The 17385-nt window shown below is 43.7% G+C and overlaps 1 protein-coding gene across 1 annotated transcript in view; it reads left to right on the top strand.

Annotated features, from left to right (window-relative positions):
- LOC311523899 (cathepsin E-A-like) overlaps positions 1-16283 on the top strand; it is a gene marked incomplete at both ends in the record, with an annotated part of 33135 nt that extends 16852 nt beyond the window's left edge. The window contains 5 exons of the mRNA XM_084634430.1: positions 3490-3689; positions 4778-4900; positions 5952-6096; positions 15917-16015; positions 16104-16283. Of these exons, the coding sequence (XP_084490556.1) occupies positions 3490-3689; positions 4778-4900; positions 5952-6096; positions 15917-16015; positions 16104-16283 (747 nt within the window). The remainder of the gene's footprint in view (positions 1-3489; positions 3690-4777; positions 4901-5951; positions 6097-15916; positions 16016-16103) is intronic.
- Positions 16284-17385: the final 1102 nt, after the last annotated feature.

Raw genomic sequence — 17385 nt, 5'->3', positions numbered from 1 at the left:
CAAATATTTGTAATAAATAATAAATATAAAGTGAGCACTGTACACTTTGTATTCAGAGTTGTAATTAAAATCAATAGATTTTGAAATGTAGAAAACATCCCAAAATATTTAAATAAATGGTATTCTATTATTATTTAACATCATGATTGTGATTAATTTTTTTAATCGCTTCACAGCCCTAATTTGTGGATTAAAGATACTGTATATTGTTTTCTTAAACTCAGAAGTGTTTTGCATTCTGTTTTAATTCCACAGGAAACCATATTGATGAATGGAATTCAAAGCATTAATCAACTGAATACTTTCCCCCCGTCTTTCTGTCCACCAAAATAAACCCCAGTATTTATTCCAGAAAAATTATTTATAGTTTTTTGCACTGATTTTCACCTGTTTTTGTTGTTGTGGGAATAAATACTGATAAATTCCCGGGAAAAATTAAATGAAATAAAAATGGAAAATGAAGGGCCCCTACAATTACAACACTGTGAAATTTCACACATAAATATCTTAGATTATTAAATTTATGGTTTTTTAAATCCTATGACCATGAAATTGACCACAATGGACTGTGAATTTGGTAGGGCCCTAGGTATAGGTGTGCAGAGGTTTTGGGGGAAAGAGCTGACGCCCTTGCTACATATCCCACTACACAGCTCTGACCCCTTTCTTTCCTCCCCCCACTACTCTGCATCACCCCCTCTCCCCCTAGAAGCAGCTGCATCGAGGGAAAGGATGAGCCTGGAGCTCCTTCCCCACATCTAGCGGCAGCATAGGGAAGCTGGTGGCTCCGTTGTCCCCTCATACTAGGGTGATCAGATGTCCTCTTTTTAATGGGACAGTCTTGTATTTAAGCCCTCCTGCAGGTGTCCTGACTTTTTCTTAAAAACGGGCAAATTGCCCCATAATTTCTGCCGCCTCCCCCCATCAGTACTGGTGGGTCCTGCTGCTGGCTGGATCCCTGCTCGCCAGCTGCCTGCTGAGTGGGGTGGTCCAAAGGCCAACGATAGGGGTTGCAAAACTAGAGGTGGGGCAAAGCTGCAGTGTGTGTGGCCAGGCCTCTCCCACTGCTGGTCCGTCAGCGTGTGCCGGCTCTGGAGTGTGGGGGGAAGTGATTTCCAGCCTGTTCCCCCTCTCCCCCACCCCCATCTGCAGGCTTCACAGCAGCCGGGCTTAGCCCCCTCTTCACCTGTCCCACTCCAACCCTGGGTCCTGCCCCCAGGGAGTGTGAGGCTGTAATGTCCCCAGGCACCCTCCCCTCCCGAGCCACCTCTCTGGGCAGGTTAGCTGAAGCCCCTGCAGTCAGGTTCCCTGGACCCTGGTGCACAGTGGCTTTCCTTAGGGCTTAACTCCTTCCTGCCTGTGCTGTAGCTGGCAGGGGGGACAGGGACAGCACAGAAGGCGGCTGGGTTATGTTAGTAACCAACAGCAGCCTGGAGGTGTTAGCTGTCTTTTGGCACGGTGTGGGCAGGAAGGGACACGCTGCTTCCAGCCCACGGGGTAGGGGAGGAGGAGGAGGAGAAGAAGAGATGAGCTCTGCAAAGGCATGGGCCAGGTCATCCCTTCCTCCCTCCATCCCCTGCCGCTGGAAGTAGCTCCCGTCCCTTCCTTCCTGCACAGTGCCGATAGGCTGCTGCTGGCCACATTCTGGTGTGAATCCTGGCAGAAATCTGTGGAGGGGGGCATGTGACCCTGTGTGCCTCCCCCCGCCCCCCAAGTATTCCCTTGAGAAGATGCGACACCAGGTACTGGGGGCCCAGGCAGGCATGGAGGGTGGAGCGTGCCAGGCAGGGAGGGTCAGTCACCTCTCCTCCCCCGTGTGAGAGAGGTACGTGTGTGTGCGTCACCTCTCTCCGTGAGTGTGTGTGGGGGGGGTTAGGGGTGTGTGTATCATCCCTCCCTGTGTGAACCTTAAAGCCTTAAAGGTAAGAAGGTAAATAAAAATAATCCAACTACACAGTATTTCTTTTTAACAGGGGCTCAGTCAACTTAATGTTAATCTGAATGTTTGTACTGCATAGGTCTGCCTGATTGCCATTGAGCTCGCTTGAATACAAATAATTTTACTAGGTGCTCCTTATTCAGGAAAGGGAAATATGGTCACCCTGCCTCAAACCCAGCTCACGTTGGGGCAGACAGAGGGGCTTAGCACCCAGAGGGGCAGGGCCCTATTGGATGCTGGCTGACATGGGGTGTGGGGGGGTGCTAGGAAGAGGAGCACAGACTTCCCTGGAGGGACAGGGTCTCCCTGGTCCTGCCTTACTCACAGAGATTCAGAAAGAGAGGCCAGACCCCTCCCCCAAGAGAGGAGTAAAGCCTCCCAAATCACTTGAGGGAAAAGGAGAAGGGTTTGGACCCCCATAGGGGCAGGGCCCTCCAGATCCCAACTCACACATGGATGACCCCAGCCCTCCTTAGGTTTCAGGATTATTGCTGCCCTATTCTCCCACACCCTTGGCATGTGGGATGTGTCTCCCCCCACCCTTTGGCCCTTGCCCGGAGGGATGGGAGGCATCTCTACCTATTCCCCAACCACTAAGCCTGGGCAGGATGAGGAGAGTGGGGGAGGAGCAGGAGTGGCTGTGGTGATGGCTTCCAAGAGGAGGGGGGAATGTGGGGTTGACAGGCTGCCACTTCTCCTGTCACCCACTTTCATGTCCCCCACCCCTACTGCCCATCCCCACTTATCCTGTCTCAGTTTGGGGAGGATCAGATCCATAGTTTGAGCCCCAAGTGTGGGCAAGAAAGAAGAACCAAGTAATTTTGTAAATAGCTGTTTTTTAGGGGGGCTGTATCTTGGGAACCTGCGGCTCATATTACCCCAAATTTGGACCCGTAACCCTATCGCACATTCCCTTACGGCACAGAAAATTTAAAGACAATCTGAGATAGCAAATAGATTTTAGAGCACTTAGAACTGTTATCTTTTAAACAGTGATTCAACCTTAACTATAGCAAAGCTGCTGGTTCACACTAGGAGAGCTGCCAGGCCACTAAAATAAATATAAAAACATAATTTTGAAATTAGAAAAGGATATGTTATTGTCTAGTGATAGACTTCTTCCTGAGAGCACAGTAACATACAGCACTCTGGCAATATGACATAAAGCGAAATGCACGACATGTGTAGTCCTGGAACAAGTGCATCTTGTTCCAGCATGGCCCTTCATGTCTCCTGTTTGAGGCCTATGGATTGACTAGAATTAGGGCAGATATCTTCCACCTTGCCTTTCCCTTTTGACTGTAGTTTTCTGGCATGAGTTTATGAACAAGTGACAGCAGAATTAGGCCATTAAAAGGGACTTGCTTTCTAAAATATAACTGTCTTCAGCGTGATGCCTGCTAATATTAATGCAACTAACACAATTACCGGAAAGCTCTGGACATTATATTTGATAAAACTAAAAATCTGATGCGTATATAAAATGTGGTTATTTCTGTAATCTGCTCAGACTTTACTTTTCATTTGTTCCCTTTTGTAATAACAAACAGATTAGCAACATTTCCATCCAGGGGCAGGACTTCGGAGAGTCTATCTTTGAGCCCGGCATGACTTTTGCTCTTGCACACTTCGATGGCGTGCTGGGTTTAGGATACCCTTCTTTAGCAGTTGGCAGTGCTCTTCCAGTATTTGACAGCATAATCAACCAACGTCTGGTAGAGAAGCCAGTGTTTTCCTTCCACTTGATCAGGTCAGTTTTTAACACTGAATAAAGGGACACTGTCAAAAGAAGCAAATTTTAACTGTAGATTAAGAAAACCATCCATTTGTATATGTTTCATCTCCAGAAAGGACATTTTCAGGAGTAGGTCTAGATAGAAGCACCAGTGGGGGAGCATAGTAACTAAAATCATATTTACAGAAATGCTATTAAACGTATATCGTTAAAATAAACACTTGTAGATGCACAATTAATGCGCAAACCACTGAGAACTCCAAAGAAGTGTCTTGATTTAATAATCTGATGAATGGTCTACATCTGAACTATTTTTAAAATGAAAAATTGACTTTTTAAAAAGATAAGATGCAAAAGGAAACTTTTCATTGTTTTGAAAATTTCCAATGATTGGTTTTTAACTTTTTTAAAAATCCACTTTTTTGTTTGAAACAACAATAACAAAATAGTCAGTTTAATATTTTGGGCTGTTTTTCCATTTTTACACCCTCCCCTTTTCTTTTTTGCATTTTGTCACTGAAAAAGCGGGTGAAAGGGAAGAAGAAAAAACTAATTTATTTTGTTGAATCAGAAAATTTAGAAAACGTTTACAAAGCATATTTGCCAGCTTTTGACCAGTGCTAATAAGAACATCTGACTTTCTTACAGTGTCTTGGGCACTCATAGAGTTGTTTCATCAGCTAGTAGGAGATGAACAGAACTGCAGCACCGCAGTTGAGCGACTGTATTTCAGAAGAAAAGGGGCTGTGCTCTAATCTCAGTCAAACCTAGAATAACTCCATTTCAATCACTAGATTTACCCCAGATTTATACTGGGGTAAACGAAACCAGAAACTGGCCTGAGGCACTTGTTTCTAATCTCACTCCTAAACCCTCTACAACCCCTAACATTTTTAGTAAGGGGTTTAGACTGGAGGCTCTGATTTGGGGCCATCTCTAGGTATAATTATAAAATTAGAAGTTTTAGACTTCCATTGCAACATACACATTTGAAAAAGACATGAAAGGGTTGGAATTGAAAGCTGATTTCTCCCCCCTACCCCCATGTCCCACTTAAATTGTATGTCATCCAGTTTACATATTTATTTGTTTTACATTTTTAGAGGAGACGACCTTGAAAATGGTGGTGAACTGATACTGGGGGGTATAGACCAGTCGCTCTACAAAGGTTCAATTCACTGGGTTCCAGTTACTGAGAAAAGCTACTGGCAAATTCATGTTAACAAGTACGTTTGCATGTCTATAAATCTGATGAAACTGTGCCTCTCTGTATAAGCCCATTAAAATCCCAGGACATCTATGCTACAGTGGCCACCCTGGATGTACTGCCTCCCAAAAACAGTGCTTCTGGGAAAGACCTGAAGATAATTAGTGTATCCTGTGCTCCTACTAATATTACGGGAAGCACTAACTTTGGTGGCTGGTACTCGGAGGAGTGTCCTTTATTAGCAGGTCATATTAAGGGCCTAATGGACATCCGTGGGAATTGTGGGAATCCTTACTCTCCTGGGTAAGGGATATTCATGTGATCTGCTGTTCAATTCCTGGCTTGCCACAGCCTTCCTGTGTGACAGCAGTCTAGTCACGTAGGCCATGTCTACACTAGAGAGTTTACAGTGGCGCAGCTGTACCTGTGCACCTGGGCCGCAGTAAGCTCCCTTGTGTAGCTGCTCTGTGCCAACAGGAGAGAGCTCTCCTCTCGACATAATTACTCCTACCCCAACGAGCGGCAGTAGCTATGTTAGCGGGAGAAGCTCTCCCACAAACATAGCGCTTTCCACACTGGCACTTATGTTGGTGTAACATATGTCGCTCGGGGGTAGGGGTGGGGCGTTTTTTCCCATCCCTGTGCGGCTCAAGTCATACTGATATAAGTGATAGTGTAGACATGGCCTTAGCCTTGCTGTTCCTACTATTTAAAATGATTGTAATAATAACAGTTCCCAACCTTGAATACATTCATCGATGTTTGTGAGATGCTCAGAGGATATATTGGTTGGGGTCAGATCAGTGATAGACCTTCAACTCCTACACATTCAGAAGAGCAGATGACACACACACAAATTATTTCCAAAGCTCTCTTGCCCTAGTTTTCTGTGAATGCTATCCTTCTTTTGGAATCAAGACACCCTAAAGTTAGTATAAATTTTGAACCATATGCTTGTATTTTAACTGGCAGCATAGACTTGCTTAAATTCCCTGATAACTGTGTCATCACTCTTAGTGTATCTGCACTCTCTGTTTAAAGTGTATGTGTTTTGGTTTTTCCACATGCAGCGTGAAAATCCAGGGACGGGTTGCGCTTTGCTTCCATGGTTGTGAAGCCATTGTTGATTCAGGCACTTCTCTTATTACTGGCCCCTCTTTACAAATAAGACAACTACAGGAGCATATTGGGGCCAGTCCAACACAAACTGGAGAGGTAAAAACCATAGAGCGGGACAAAAAACTCAGAGGAAGTGAAGTAATGATTTGATACAAATGCTCATGTGAGGGGGGCAGGGAAAGAGATAAAATGATTAAAATTAGGCACAAAGTAGGCACTAGGAGAAAAGCTTGCTGCTTGTACAGAGCTGAAATCAGGGCAAGATATTTGATTTGTATTGTTTTTATCCTTCCCCGCCACCTTTGTTTGCAAGATATCTCTTCCCTCATTAATGACACATGGATCTAGTAGAAGCATCTGTTTATGGAAATGTTCTGTTAAAGTTGCTCAGATGATCATGACATCATATGACCGATCAAGTTGCAGTGGGGGAGGTTTAGATTGGATATTAGGAAAAACTTTTTCACTAAGAGGGTGGTGAAACACTGGAATGAGTTACCTAGGGAGGTGGTAGAATCTCCTTCCTTAGAGGTTTTTAAGGTCAGGCTTGACAAAGCCCTGGCTGGGATGATTTAACTGGGAATTGGTCCTGCTTCAAGCAGGGGGTTGGACTAGATGACCTTCTGGGGTCCCTTCCAACCCTGATATTCTATGATTCTATGATTCTATGATACTACCTTGTAAAACAAGAGAGAATTACCTTTCCTAGGTCATATGGCATGACTGTTAACTCCTTAAAGTCCAGAGCAGTTCCAGGCTGACTGACCGTCAGAATCCGGAAATTAAGATAAAAAGACATGTAATAATTCCATCGAAGGGCACAGGTGTCAGCTGAGCTTATGAGAGCTAACATTGTTGTTACCAGGGCCCCTAGAGGGGGACACAGTTCTATCATTCAAAATATTCTCGTTCATTTGCATGTAACATCCCAATCCCTGTCTTCCATCCCCCTTCTCTCCCTTGCCTCTCTCATTCCTCCCTTTCTTCCCTGCTCTACCCCTCCTCCCACTTTCTTCTTCCCTCCATTTTCCCTTTTCTCCTCCCTGCTGCTGCATCTTCACCTTCTACAGCATCCTGCTGCCGTCTCCTCCATGCTCCGAGTCTCCTTTCCTCTCAATCTCCAATTGCTCCCTGCCACCCCCTGCTTTCCACATGTGGCTCACTCTCGCCTATCTCCCTGCTTCTGTTCCACTCCCCGCTAGGCCACTCCCGCCCAGCTGCTGCCACTCTCATCCTCTGATGCTTTCTAGGGTTGCCAACTTTCCAGTCTCTGGAAGCTAGACACCCCTGCTCCACCCCCTCCTCTGAGGCCCGCCCCCTGCTCCACCCCCTCCCCCAAGGTCCCGCCCCCTGCTCCACCCCCTCCCCTCCAGCCCGGCACCCAGCCCAGGGGCTGCAGTACTCCCTCCTACCGCTGCGCCTGCCCCTCGGCCCATTCGGCAGGGAGCCGGACCCAGGCAGGGAGCGGAAGGGCCGGGGCCACGCTCTGGGGCGGCGTGAGAGCGCACCCAGCGCGGTAGCTGGCTGCAAGAGAGAGTCTGGCCGCGAGAGGCGGCAGTGGCGGACAGGGCACCTCTCCCCAACCTGGTGGGCCAGTTTTTTTTTGGGGGGGGCACTTGCTCGCCCATGTGTTCCCCTCCTTCCCCCCCATGTTGCCCCTGCAGGCGGCAACCAGACTTTTGGTGCCTGGTCAGTGTTTCCAACCAGACACTTTCAGGTGCCGTTTTTGACTGGACTTTCCAGTCGAGAACCAGATACCTGGCAACCCTCATGCTTTCCCTCCTATGTGCAGCTTCACCATCTCCTTCAGGGACCTCTCCTTTGATGTCCAAACAGCTTTGCTCCCTCACTTTGAGGCTTGTCAGTCTGCCTGCTTGCAGCCGTATTCATTCCTATATGCATTGAAATGGTAGTCCCACATAGTCTGGGAGCATGTGTAATGCCACGGGCAAATTAATGATAGAAAGGTAAGGGAGATGTCATTTGATTCGTAAAAATCTACAGAATCATAATTTCCATGGTACCACCCTCTGCACCGATTAGGGGGACTCGCTGCCCCCACCCCCACCTCTCTGGTTCACAGCTCCAGGTCCTCTAGTTGATGGAAATTTATTATACATGAAGATGGTAGAGTCTTTGCTGCTCTTTATTTGATCTGTCAGGACAGCTGATTGGACTTTGCACCTCACAGTACTGGAAGACTTTGTGAAATACTTTTTTGCTTAAGATTTAATGAATTATTATGTATGATTGCTTGGTACCTCAGTGAAATAAGAGGTGTAGAAAAAGTTTGACACTGACATATGGGAGGCATTTTGAAAAGGAAATTGGGTTGTTCAAAGATCACCAGTTCCCTTTTGTGGACTTGATTCAGATAAAGCCCTAGAACAGTGGTTCTCAAACTTTTGTACTGGTGACCCCTTTCAAATAGCAAGCCTCTGAGTGCGACCCCCCCCCTTTATAAATTAAAAACATTTTAAAATATATTGAACACCATTATAAATGCTGAATGCAAAACGGGGTTTGGGGTGGAGGCTGACAGCTCGTGTTGCCCCATGTAATAACCTCTCAACCCCCTGAGAGGTCCTGACTCCCAGTTTGAGAAAACAGAGCAATGAAATTCACAGGAGGGATTGCTGGGCATAACACAACATCCAAATGTTCTATCCCAGTTTTTCCTGACAACCCCAGCACTCTGCTGAATTTTGAACGAAATATTAAGCAAGGCTGGGATGACTTCCCCAGAAGTAACCAAGCACCATCTGGACTCATTATATGCTGTTAAATGCCAAGAAGTGGTAATTTTAAAGCTACAGGGTGAGCTTACTTGCACAGGCCATTCATGTATGATGGACTGAAGCTCATTAATAGCATGATGAAAGCAGTCTTCAGTGATGAGATAGCTAACGATGTCAGCTGAATGGATACTTTGGGTCATGACTTGTATGAAGCCTTCAAAACCTAAACAATTATTCAAGGCTCCATCAATCAATGGGCTACAATCAAGAAGAACAGACTAAAGCTGTGGTTGAATGCAAAGAAGGAAGTCAGAGTGAAGGTAGCAGGGACTATGATGGAGCTAACCGCAGACAAGTTATCGCTTACTTGTTTCCTGGTCGTGTCCAGATCTCAGCATAATGTTGATCTAAGTCAGACTTTGGGAAATTACAAGTTCTCCATGGGACCACAATCGATGTTTGAATGTGATGGAATAATGCATCTGTGCCAGGCAGAAAGCAAACTAATTCACATTTTGCATGGTCTTCCTAAGCCAGTACCTACTAACAACGTGACCAGTATCTTATGCCAGCAGAGGCTTTTTAGCATAGCAATCACAGATGATATGGCTGAGGTACAACTTCTCAGTGAATCAGAAACAGTTAAAACCTGCCAAGATTTGGCTGTACATAAGAACAGCCATACTGGGTCAGACCAAAGGTCCATCTAGTCCAGTATCCTGTCTTCTGACAGTGGCCAATGCCAGGTGCCCCAGAGGGAATGAGCAGGTAATCATCAAGTGATCCATTCCCTGTCGCTCATTCCCAGCTTCTGGCAAACAGAGGCTAGGGACACCATCCCTGCCCATCCTGATTAACAGCCATTGATGGACCTATCCTCCATGAATTTATCTAGTTCTTTTTTGAACCCTGTTATAGTCTTGGCCTTCACAACATCCTATAGCAAAGAGTTCCACAGGTTGACTGAGCGTTGTATGAAAAAATACTTCCTTTTCTTTGTTTTAAATCTGCTGCCTATTAATTTAATTTGGTGACCCCTAGTTTGTGTGTTATGGGAAGGAGTAAATAACACTTCCTTATCTACTTTCTCCAAACCAGTCATGATTTTATAGACCTTAAGCGTATCCCACCTTAGCTATCTCTTTTCCAAGCTGAAAAGTCCCAGTCTTATTAATCTCTCCTCAAATGGAAACCATTTCATACTCCTAATAATTTTTTGTTGCCCTTTTCTGAACCTTTTCCAAGTCCAATAGTATTCAAGAAGTGGACATACCATGGATTTACATAGAGGCAATATGATATTTTCTGTCTTATTATCTATCCATTTCCCAATGATTCCCAACATTGTTAGCTTTTTGGACTGCCCCTGCACACTGAGTGGATGTTTTCAGAGAACTATCCACAATGACTCCAAGATCTCTTTCTTGAGTGGTAACTGCTAATTTAGACCCCATCATTTTATATGTATAGTTGGGATTATGTTTTCCAATGTGAAACTACTTTGCATTTATCAACATTGAATTTCATCTGCCATTTTGTTGCCTAATCACCCAGTTTTGAGAGATCCTTCTGTAGCTCTTTGCAGTCTGACTGGAACTTAACTATCTTAAGTAGTTTTGTATCATCTGCAAATTTTGCCGCCTCACTGTTTACCCCCTTTTCCAGATCATTTATGAATATGTTGAATAGGACTGGACCCAATACAGACCCTGGGGGACACCCACTATTGAACTCTCTCCATTCTTAAAACTGTACACTTCATTATGAGGCTACAGCAAAAATACTGGCCTGATGACAAAGTCCATCTCATGTTTGACATGTATGCAGAGGAGTCAATTAAAAAGATTGCCAAAAATACCTGGTATTGCCCCTGTCCAATACAAAGTCACTGACTCCATGAACATTTCCAATGTCATCATGAAGAAGCTACCGTCTCGTATCCCCATGAAGGATGAACTAACCTCATACCTTGCAGGAAAAATACTCCAGTGTGCAAATAATTGTTCAAAGAATTTCACGGTCACATGGCATAATGAAGCAGCTGCCTCACACTGTTCAGTGCAGTTTCTTCATAGTTCCCATGAGGAGTCTGACACTAAAATTACCTTGCATGTCATCAGTGCCACAGAAAGAGATGCTACTAAACTCTAGGTTTTTGCACAAGACACAGATGTTCTAGAGCTTTCCATGAGTTGCTACCCAAGGCTTCCGCAAGATCCTGGTTTTGCACCTGCTGCTGGGAAACAGAATTGCAGTACATAGGTGCCACAAGTACTCCTTTTCTTCCTTCAGAGCTATGTTCCTATCATGCAAACCATTAAAAGCTGCAGCACTGCTTGGTTTCCATGCTCTTTCAGGATATGACACTACTGGAAGACGTGCTGGAAAGACCAAATTATCATACTGGAAGGCATTTGAGTCAGCATTCAAAGACTTTCTCTTCACTCTGAAGGTGTTCGGAATGGCTGACGCAGTCACTGATGAGGTCATAAATGCACTGGAGCCATTCATATGCCAACTTTACCATTTGAAGACCAACATTATGATACTTGCAGAGCTACATAGGTGGATGTTTTCAAGAAGCAAGCAGAGAAAAATTGCTACTGATAAGGGATGCATTTATATGTGCTATCAAGAGGGTGAATTATCAAGCAATGGAATGGCTTTAGGGTGATTGAGCATGTCCAAAACTGCCTTCCTTTATAGGGCATGGATGGGTCTTGGAGGAGGGACTGATCACATCGGTTATGTGTAAAATACCACGTGTTCCCAAATCAGTCCTTCAGCTAATCAAATACCTGTGTGCAAAGAACAGATGCTCATTGTCCTGCAAATGTTTGGCCAGCAGCCTGCCTTGCACGGAGAGGTGCAAGTGCGGCACGGACGAGGATCAGCGTGACAATGTATCTAGCAGTGGAGTAGATGGAGATGACACTGATGATGACTTTGATGAATAAATGTTTTCAGTCCTTTCATGTCAAGGCAACTTACCTAGGATTACCAAAGGTCAATTTATCATAGAATCATAGAATATCAGGGTTGGAAGGGACCTCAGGAGGTCATCTAGTCCAACCCCCGCTCAAAGCAGGACCGATCCCCGACTAAATCATCCCAGCCAGAGCTTTGTCAAGCCTGACCTTAAAAACTTCTAGGGAAGGAGATTCCACCACCTCCCTAGGTAACGCATTCCAGTGTTTCACCACCCTCCTAGTGAAAAGGTTTTTCCTAATATCCAACCTAAATCTCCCTCACTGCAACTTGAGACCATTACTCCTTGTTCCGTCATCTGCTACCACTGAGAACAGTCTAGAGCCATCCTCTTTGGAACCCCCTTTCAGGTAGTTGAAAGCAGCTATCAAATCCCCCCTCATTCTTCCCTTCTGAAGACTAAACATCCCCAGTTCCCTCAGCCTCTCCTCATAAGTCATGTGTTCCAGTCCCCTAATCATTGTTAAAATATAATTTAGAAAGCATTGATTTTTAAATACACACACACACACACACACACACACGTTCTAGGTTTGTCATGTTTGGTACCATTATGTTTGTGGGGGGAAAGGGCTTTCGAAATATACCCAACTCAAACCTTTTCCAATGACCTTGTATTATCAAAATTTCCACCAACCGGAGGACCTGAGGCAGGGAGTCTCTTCTACTCTCGTCCCCTAAAGCCCCTACTCTACTTGCGCTATATTGATGACATCTTCATCATCTGGACCCATGGAAAAGAAGCCCTTGAGGAATTCCACCATGATTTCAACAATTTCCATCCCACCACCAACCTCAGCCTGGTCCAGTCCACACAAGAGATCCACTTCCTGGACACTACAGTGCTAATAAACAATGGTCACATAAACACCACCCTATACCGGAAACCTACTGACCGCTATTCCTACCTGCATGCCTCCAGCTTTCACCCTGACCACACCACACGATCCATCGTCTACAGCCAAGCTCTGCGATACAACCGCATTTGCTCCAACCCCTCAGACAGAGACAAACACCTACAAGATCTCTGTCAAGCTTTCTTACAACTACAATACCCACCTGCAGAAGTAAAGAAACAGATTGATAGAGCCAGAAGAGTTCCCAGAAGTTACCTACTACAGGACAGGCCTAACAAAGAAAATAACAGAACGCCACTAGCCGTCACCTTCAGCCCCCAACTAAAACCCCTCCAACGCATTATTAAGGATCTACAACCTATCCTAAAGGATGACCCAACACTCTCACAAATCTTGGGAGACAGGCCAGTCCTTGCCTACAGACAGCCCCGCAACCTGAAGCAAATACTCACCAACAACCACATACCACACAACAGAACCACTAACCCAGGAACTTATCCTTGCAACAAAGCCCGTTGCCAACTGTGCCCACATATCTATTCAGGGGACACCATCACAGGGCCTAATAACATCAGCCACACTATCAGAGGCTCGTTCACCTGCACATCCACCAATGTGATATATGCCATCATGTGCCAGCAATGCCCCTCTGCCATGTACATTGGTCAAACTGGACAGTCTCTACGTAAAAGAATAAATGGACACAAATCAGATGTCAAGAATTATAACATTCATAAACCAGTCGGAGAACACTTCAATCTCTCTGGTCACGCGATCACAGACATGAAGGTCGCTATCTTAAAACAAAAAAACTTCAAATCCAGACTCCAGCGAGAAACTGCTGAATTGGAATTCATTTGCAAATTGGATACTATTAATTTAGGCTTAAATAGAGACTTGGAGTGGCTAAGTCATTATGCAAGGTAGCCTGTTTCCTCTTGTTTTTTCCTCCCCCCCCCCCAGATGTTCTGGTTTAACTTGGATTTTAACTTGAAGAGTGGTCAGTTTGGATGAGCTATTACCAGCAGGAGAGTGAGTTTGTGTGTGTATGGGGGTGGGGGGGATGTGAGAACCTGGATTTATGCAGGAAATAGCCCAGCTTGATTGTCATGCACATTGTGTAAAGAGTTGTCACTTTGGATGGGCTATCACCAGCAGGAGAGTGAATTTGTGTGGGGGGGTGGAGGGTGAGAAAACCTGGATTTGTGCTGGAAATCACTTTAGATAAGCTATTACCAGCAGGACAGTGGGGTGGGAATAGGTATTGTTTCATATTCTCTGTGTATATATAAAGCCTGCTGCAGTTTCCACGATATGCATCTGAGGAAGTGAGCTGTAGCTCACGAAAGCTTATGCTCTAATAAATTGGTTAGTCTCTAAGGTGCCACAAGTCCTCCTTTTCTTCTACCCTGGTGCAGAAGGTGACATCATTGAAATTATGATGCTATAGATTTTATGAATCAAATAATATTCATTTATCTTTTAATTACTAACTTGCCCACAGAATGGGATTTTACTACATTGTGTTCCCAAACTAATATTGCTGAGCTGTCATGCATGGAGTGGTGTATGAAAACACTGCCACCTTGAGGTGTATTATAAATAGAATACAATGCCAACAAATTGATTATAACACATTACGACAATGCTATAAAGTCGAGTCCATTTCAGTGCTTCAGCTTCTCTCTCTGATGTGTTTCACATTTCCCATGTACTTCATGGGTAAAACAAAACTATGAGCTCACATGGCCTGAACTTGTTCTCGACACATTTGTGGTGTAAATGGAGCTACATTTTGGCTTGAGCTGGGAGAAAATTTTTCAGCGAAATTTTTTTTCTGTTAAAAAAAAAATTGAGATTCAGCCACATCAGAAGGTTTTGTGAATTTGTGTGGGTTTCACTGAATTGTTCATGTTGAGGGGGAAAGTTTCCAAAAATGTCAAACTGAAGCATTGTGATTTTTTCAATTGAAAAGACCTTTTGTTAGGAAATTGCCTTCAATTTTTTTTTTTAAATCTAAAACATTAAAAACACTCAAAATTGAAATGAAACATTTTGGTTGAAATGAAATGTTTTGTTCGACACACAACACGTTTTTTTTTAGACCTTTCAATTCACCAAAAATGAAAAAAAAAATTGTTTTGTTTTGTTTTGCAATTGGCAGTGAACTGAAAAATCTATTACTTGCCCAGCTCTAATTTATGACCCCCATAGCCCACTAGGCATTATCTTGGCTCTGTTATATTGTGTGTGTATATATATATATATCACAATATGCTCTGCAGCTCTACTTAGCTCTTGTTTTCCAGAATGCACTCGACAGACATACAAAATACTTGGGGAATATATTTTCATAAACTAGATTTTTAAAAATATTCCTTCTGTTGTAGAACAATAAGCCAAAACACTATAGCTTACAACAAAGCTCCCAGAGGGTATCAGACCATCCTTTGGAATGGTCAAAAGTTATTTTCATTTTTTTAATGAATGGAGCAACTGGAGAGGCAATAAATAAATAAAATAAAAAACCCAACAAAACAAAAACAACAACAACAACAAAACAAATCCCACACAAACACACAACAAAACCCCCTCTCATATATTCACTGTGAATTAGTGTAATATTTACAGCAATGACTGGGCGGGCATTTTAGATTGTGATCTATCAGCTGTTCTTGGAATTCCGCTTTAGTGTAGTATAATATAGAACACAATATGTCCCACAGACCTTCTGGATGGATTTTCTCCCTCTGAAAATATGATGTTCCTGTACAGTATGGGGAAAGTTGTGGCTGTAAGTCACTCACTGTGGAGGCTCTAAGGAGAGAAAACATACTGGAGGCAGCTCCCAGGACTGTGCCTGTGGCAGGCTTCTGGGAGCATTGGAATTGTGCACTTAGCAGCACCCATTACAAGAGGCAATGAGAACTCATGCTGGAGCCTGGGTTTGCTTGCATATGTGGAAGGAGGAGGAGCCATGTCCTCAGAGACCCCTCCATTTTGGACATCACTAGCCTTGCTGTCAGCCCTAGATTCCATTAGTCCTTGGGTGCTGGGAGTCTGAGAAGTCTGTGATCAACTCTGTGTATTAGCTCAAAGAGCAGGAGGCCTCCTTATACATTCCCACCACTTGCACTCCTGTGCAGGACCATAATATAGTCTTGTACGTTGACCATTAGGTCTGAAAAAAAATAAATGACAATACCAAACCGGACTGCAAAGGTTGATATTCTGGTTGCTAGGTTGATAGACTGATTATAATTTTGAATAAAAAGGTAATGTAAAAAAACCCAAACAAACAAACCCCAAGTCAACCAATATATTGTGTTATAGTTTGTTGTAGACTGCAGGAGACTGTCAAGCCTGCCACATATAAGTTTCACCATTGGACACAGAGAATACACGTTAACAGCAAAAGAGTATATAATAAAGGTATGCATATAAATTCTAAGAAATGGTATCTACCAAATTATGATATGATAATATGTAATTCTACATAGAAATGTGTTTTTAATTTCAGGAAACCATAGAAGAAAAAACCGTGTGCATCAGTGGCTTTCAGTCTCTGGATATTGCCACTCACTCTGGCCAGCTATGGATTTTAGGAGATGTATTCATGTCTGCGTTTTACTGTGTTTTTGACCGTGGAAATGATAGAGTGGGATTTGCAAAAACCTCTCAAAGAAGGGAGCGTTCCTGAGGCCCTAATGGCATCAGTTCTGCCTTAAACACATGTTATTCAGGGTTATGAGATGAGCCTGAACTAAAACCCTGGATCTGAATATTGCTCCCAACAAATTTCACATGGGTTTAGGGTGGGTTTGAAATTGAATTCAGAATACAAATTTTGTAGCTAGGTTCCATTTCTATACATTTGCAACAGACACATTTATTTCTAAATCAGTGATTGAAAGACCAAAAGCCCTAGGAAGGACTGTGTCAAAAAACCTAGTAAATGCCTGTACAACAACTTGCCTGTAGGATTTGCATTGGGGTGGGAGGGAAAGTGTGCTTGGGAGAAGACTGCTAAATAATGCAAAGATGATTGTGTATCAGTTGCAGTTATGGGAACCTAATCTGACTAGTGTTGGGTATTTCTCTTCCTTTGCTTGTCAGTTTCAGCCTTCTAGTTCCTGACTAAATATTTTCTTTTTATCATTTAATTATTGCTTTTATTTTTCTCATTATTTGCTGGGGTTTGTTCCACCCTTTCTCCCTCTGTCCTTTATAGATACTCTTTATGTGCACAAAGCCTCAATCCCTACTCTTTTTACTACCATCACTTAAATGTGATTTCCTGTTTCTTACTTATTCTCTCTGACTTGTCTTTTTCCTCAGGTAAATTCTTTTTCTACACTTTCTTTTTCTTTATTAGGCTAGAGTTTTGCAATTACTGGGTCTTCAGTCAGCAAAGATGCTGGAACTAGGGGTGCCGCGCCCCCTGGCTCAAAGTAGTTTCCATTCTATACAGTGTTTACAGTTTGGTTCAATGGTTCTCAGTACCCCCACTATAAAAATTGTTCCCGCACCACTGTCAGTCAGATGCTGTCTTTAGTGCCTGACATCTCCACACCTTGATGGATTGAAACAGCTGGGATTGGCATCCACTTGCATGGCAAGAAATCCAACAGTGAAGCTTGTATTGCACAATTGCTGCAAAGAGAGAGACTGTTATGTGGGAATGACACTGTAGCATCACCTTGTTCCACGAAAGATACAAAAATAGGACCCCAATGTAGACCTGTGCTGTTCCACATTTTGAGAGACATCATTAGCAGCAGTTTTGACTGAGATGCAAAATA

The sequence above is a fragment of the Lepidochelys olivacea genome (assembly GCF_965140295.1).
Source record: "Lepidochelys olivacea isolate rLepOli2 genome assembly, chromosome: 1".
NCBI lineage: Eukaryota > Metazoa > Chordata > Testudines > Cheloniidae > Lepidochelys > Lepidochelys olivacea.
Note: the sequence above shows the minus strand (reverse complement) of the source record. Positions and strands in the feature narration are given on the sequence as shown.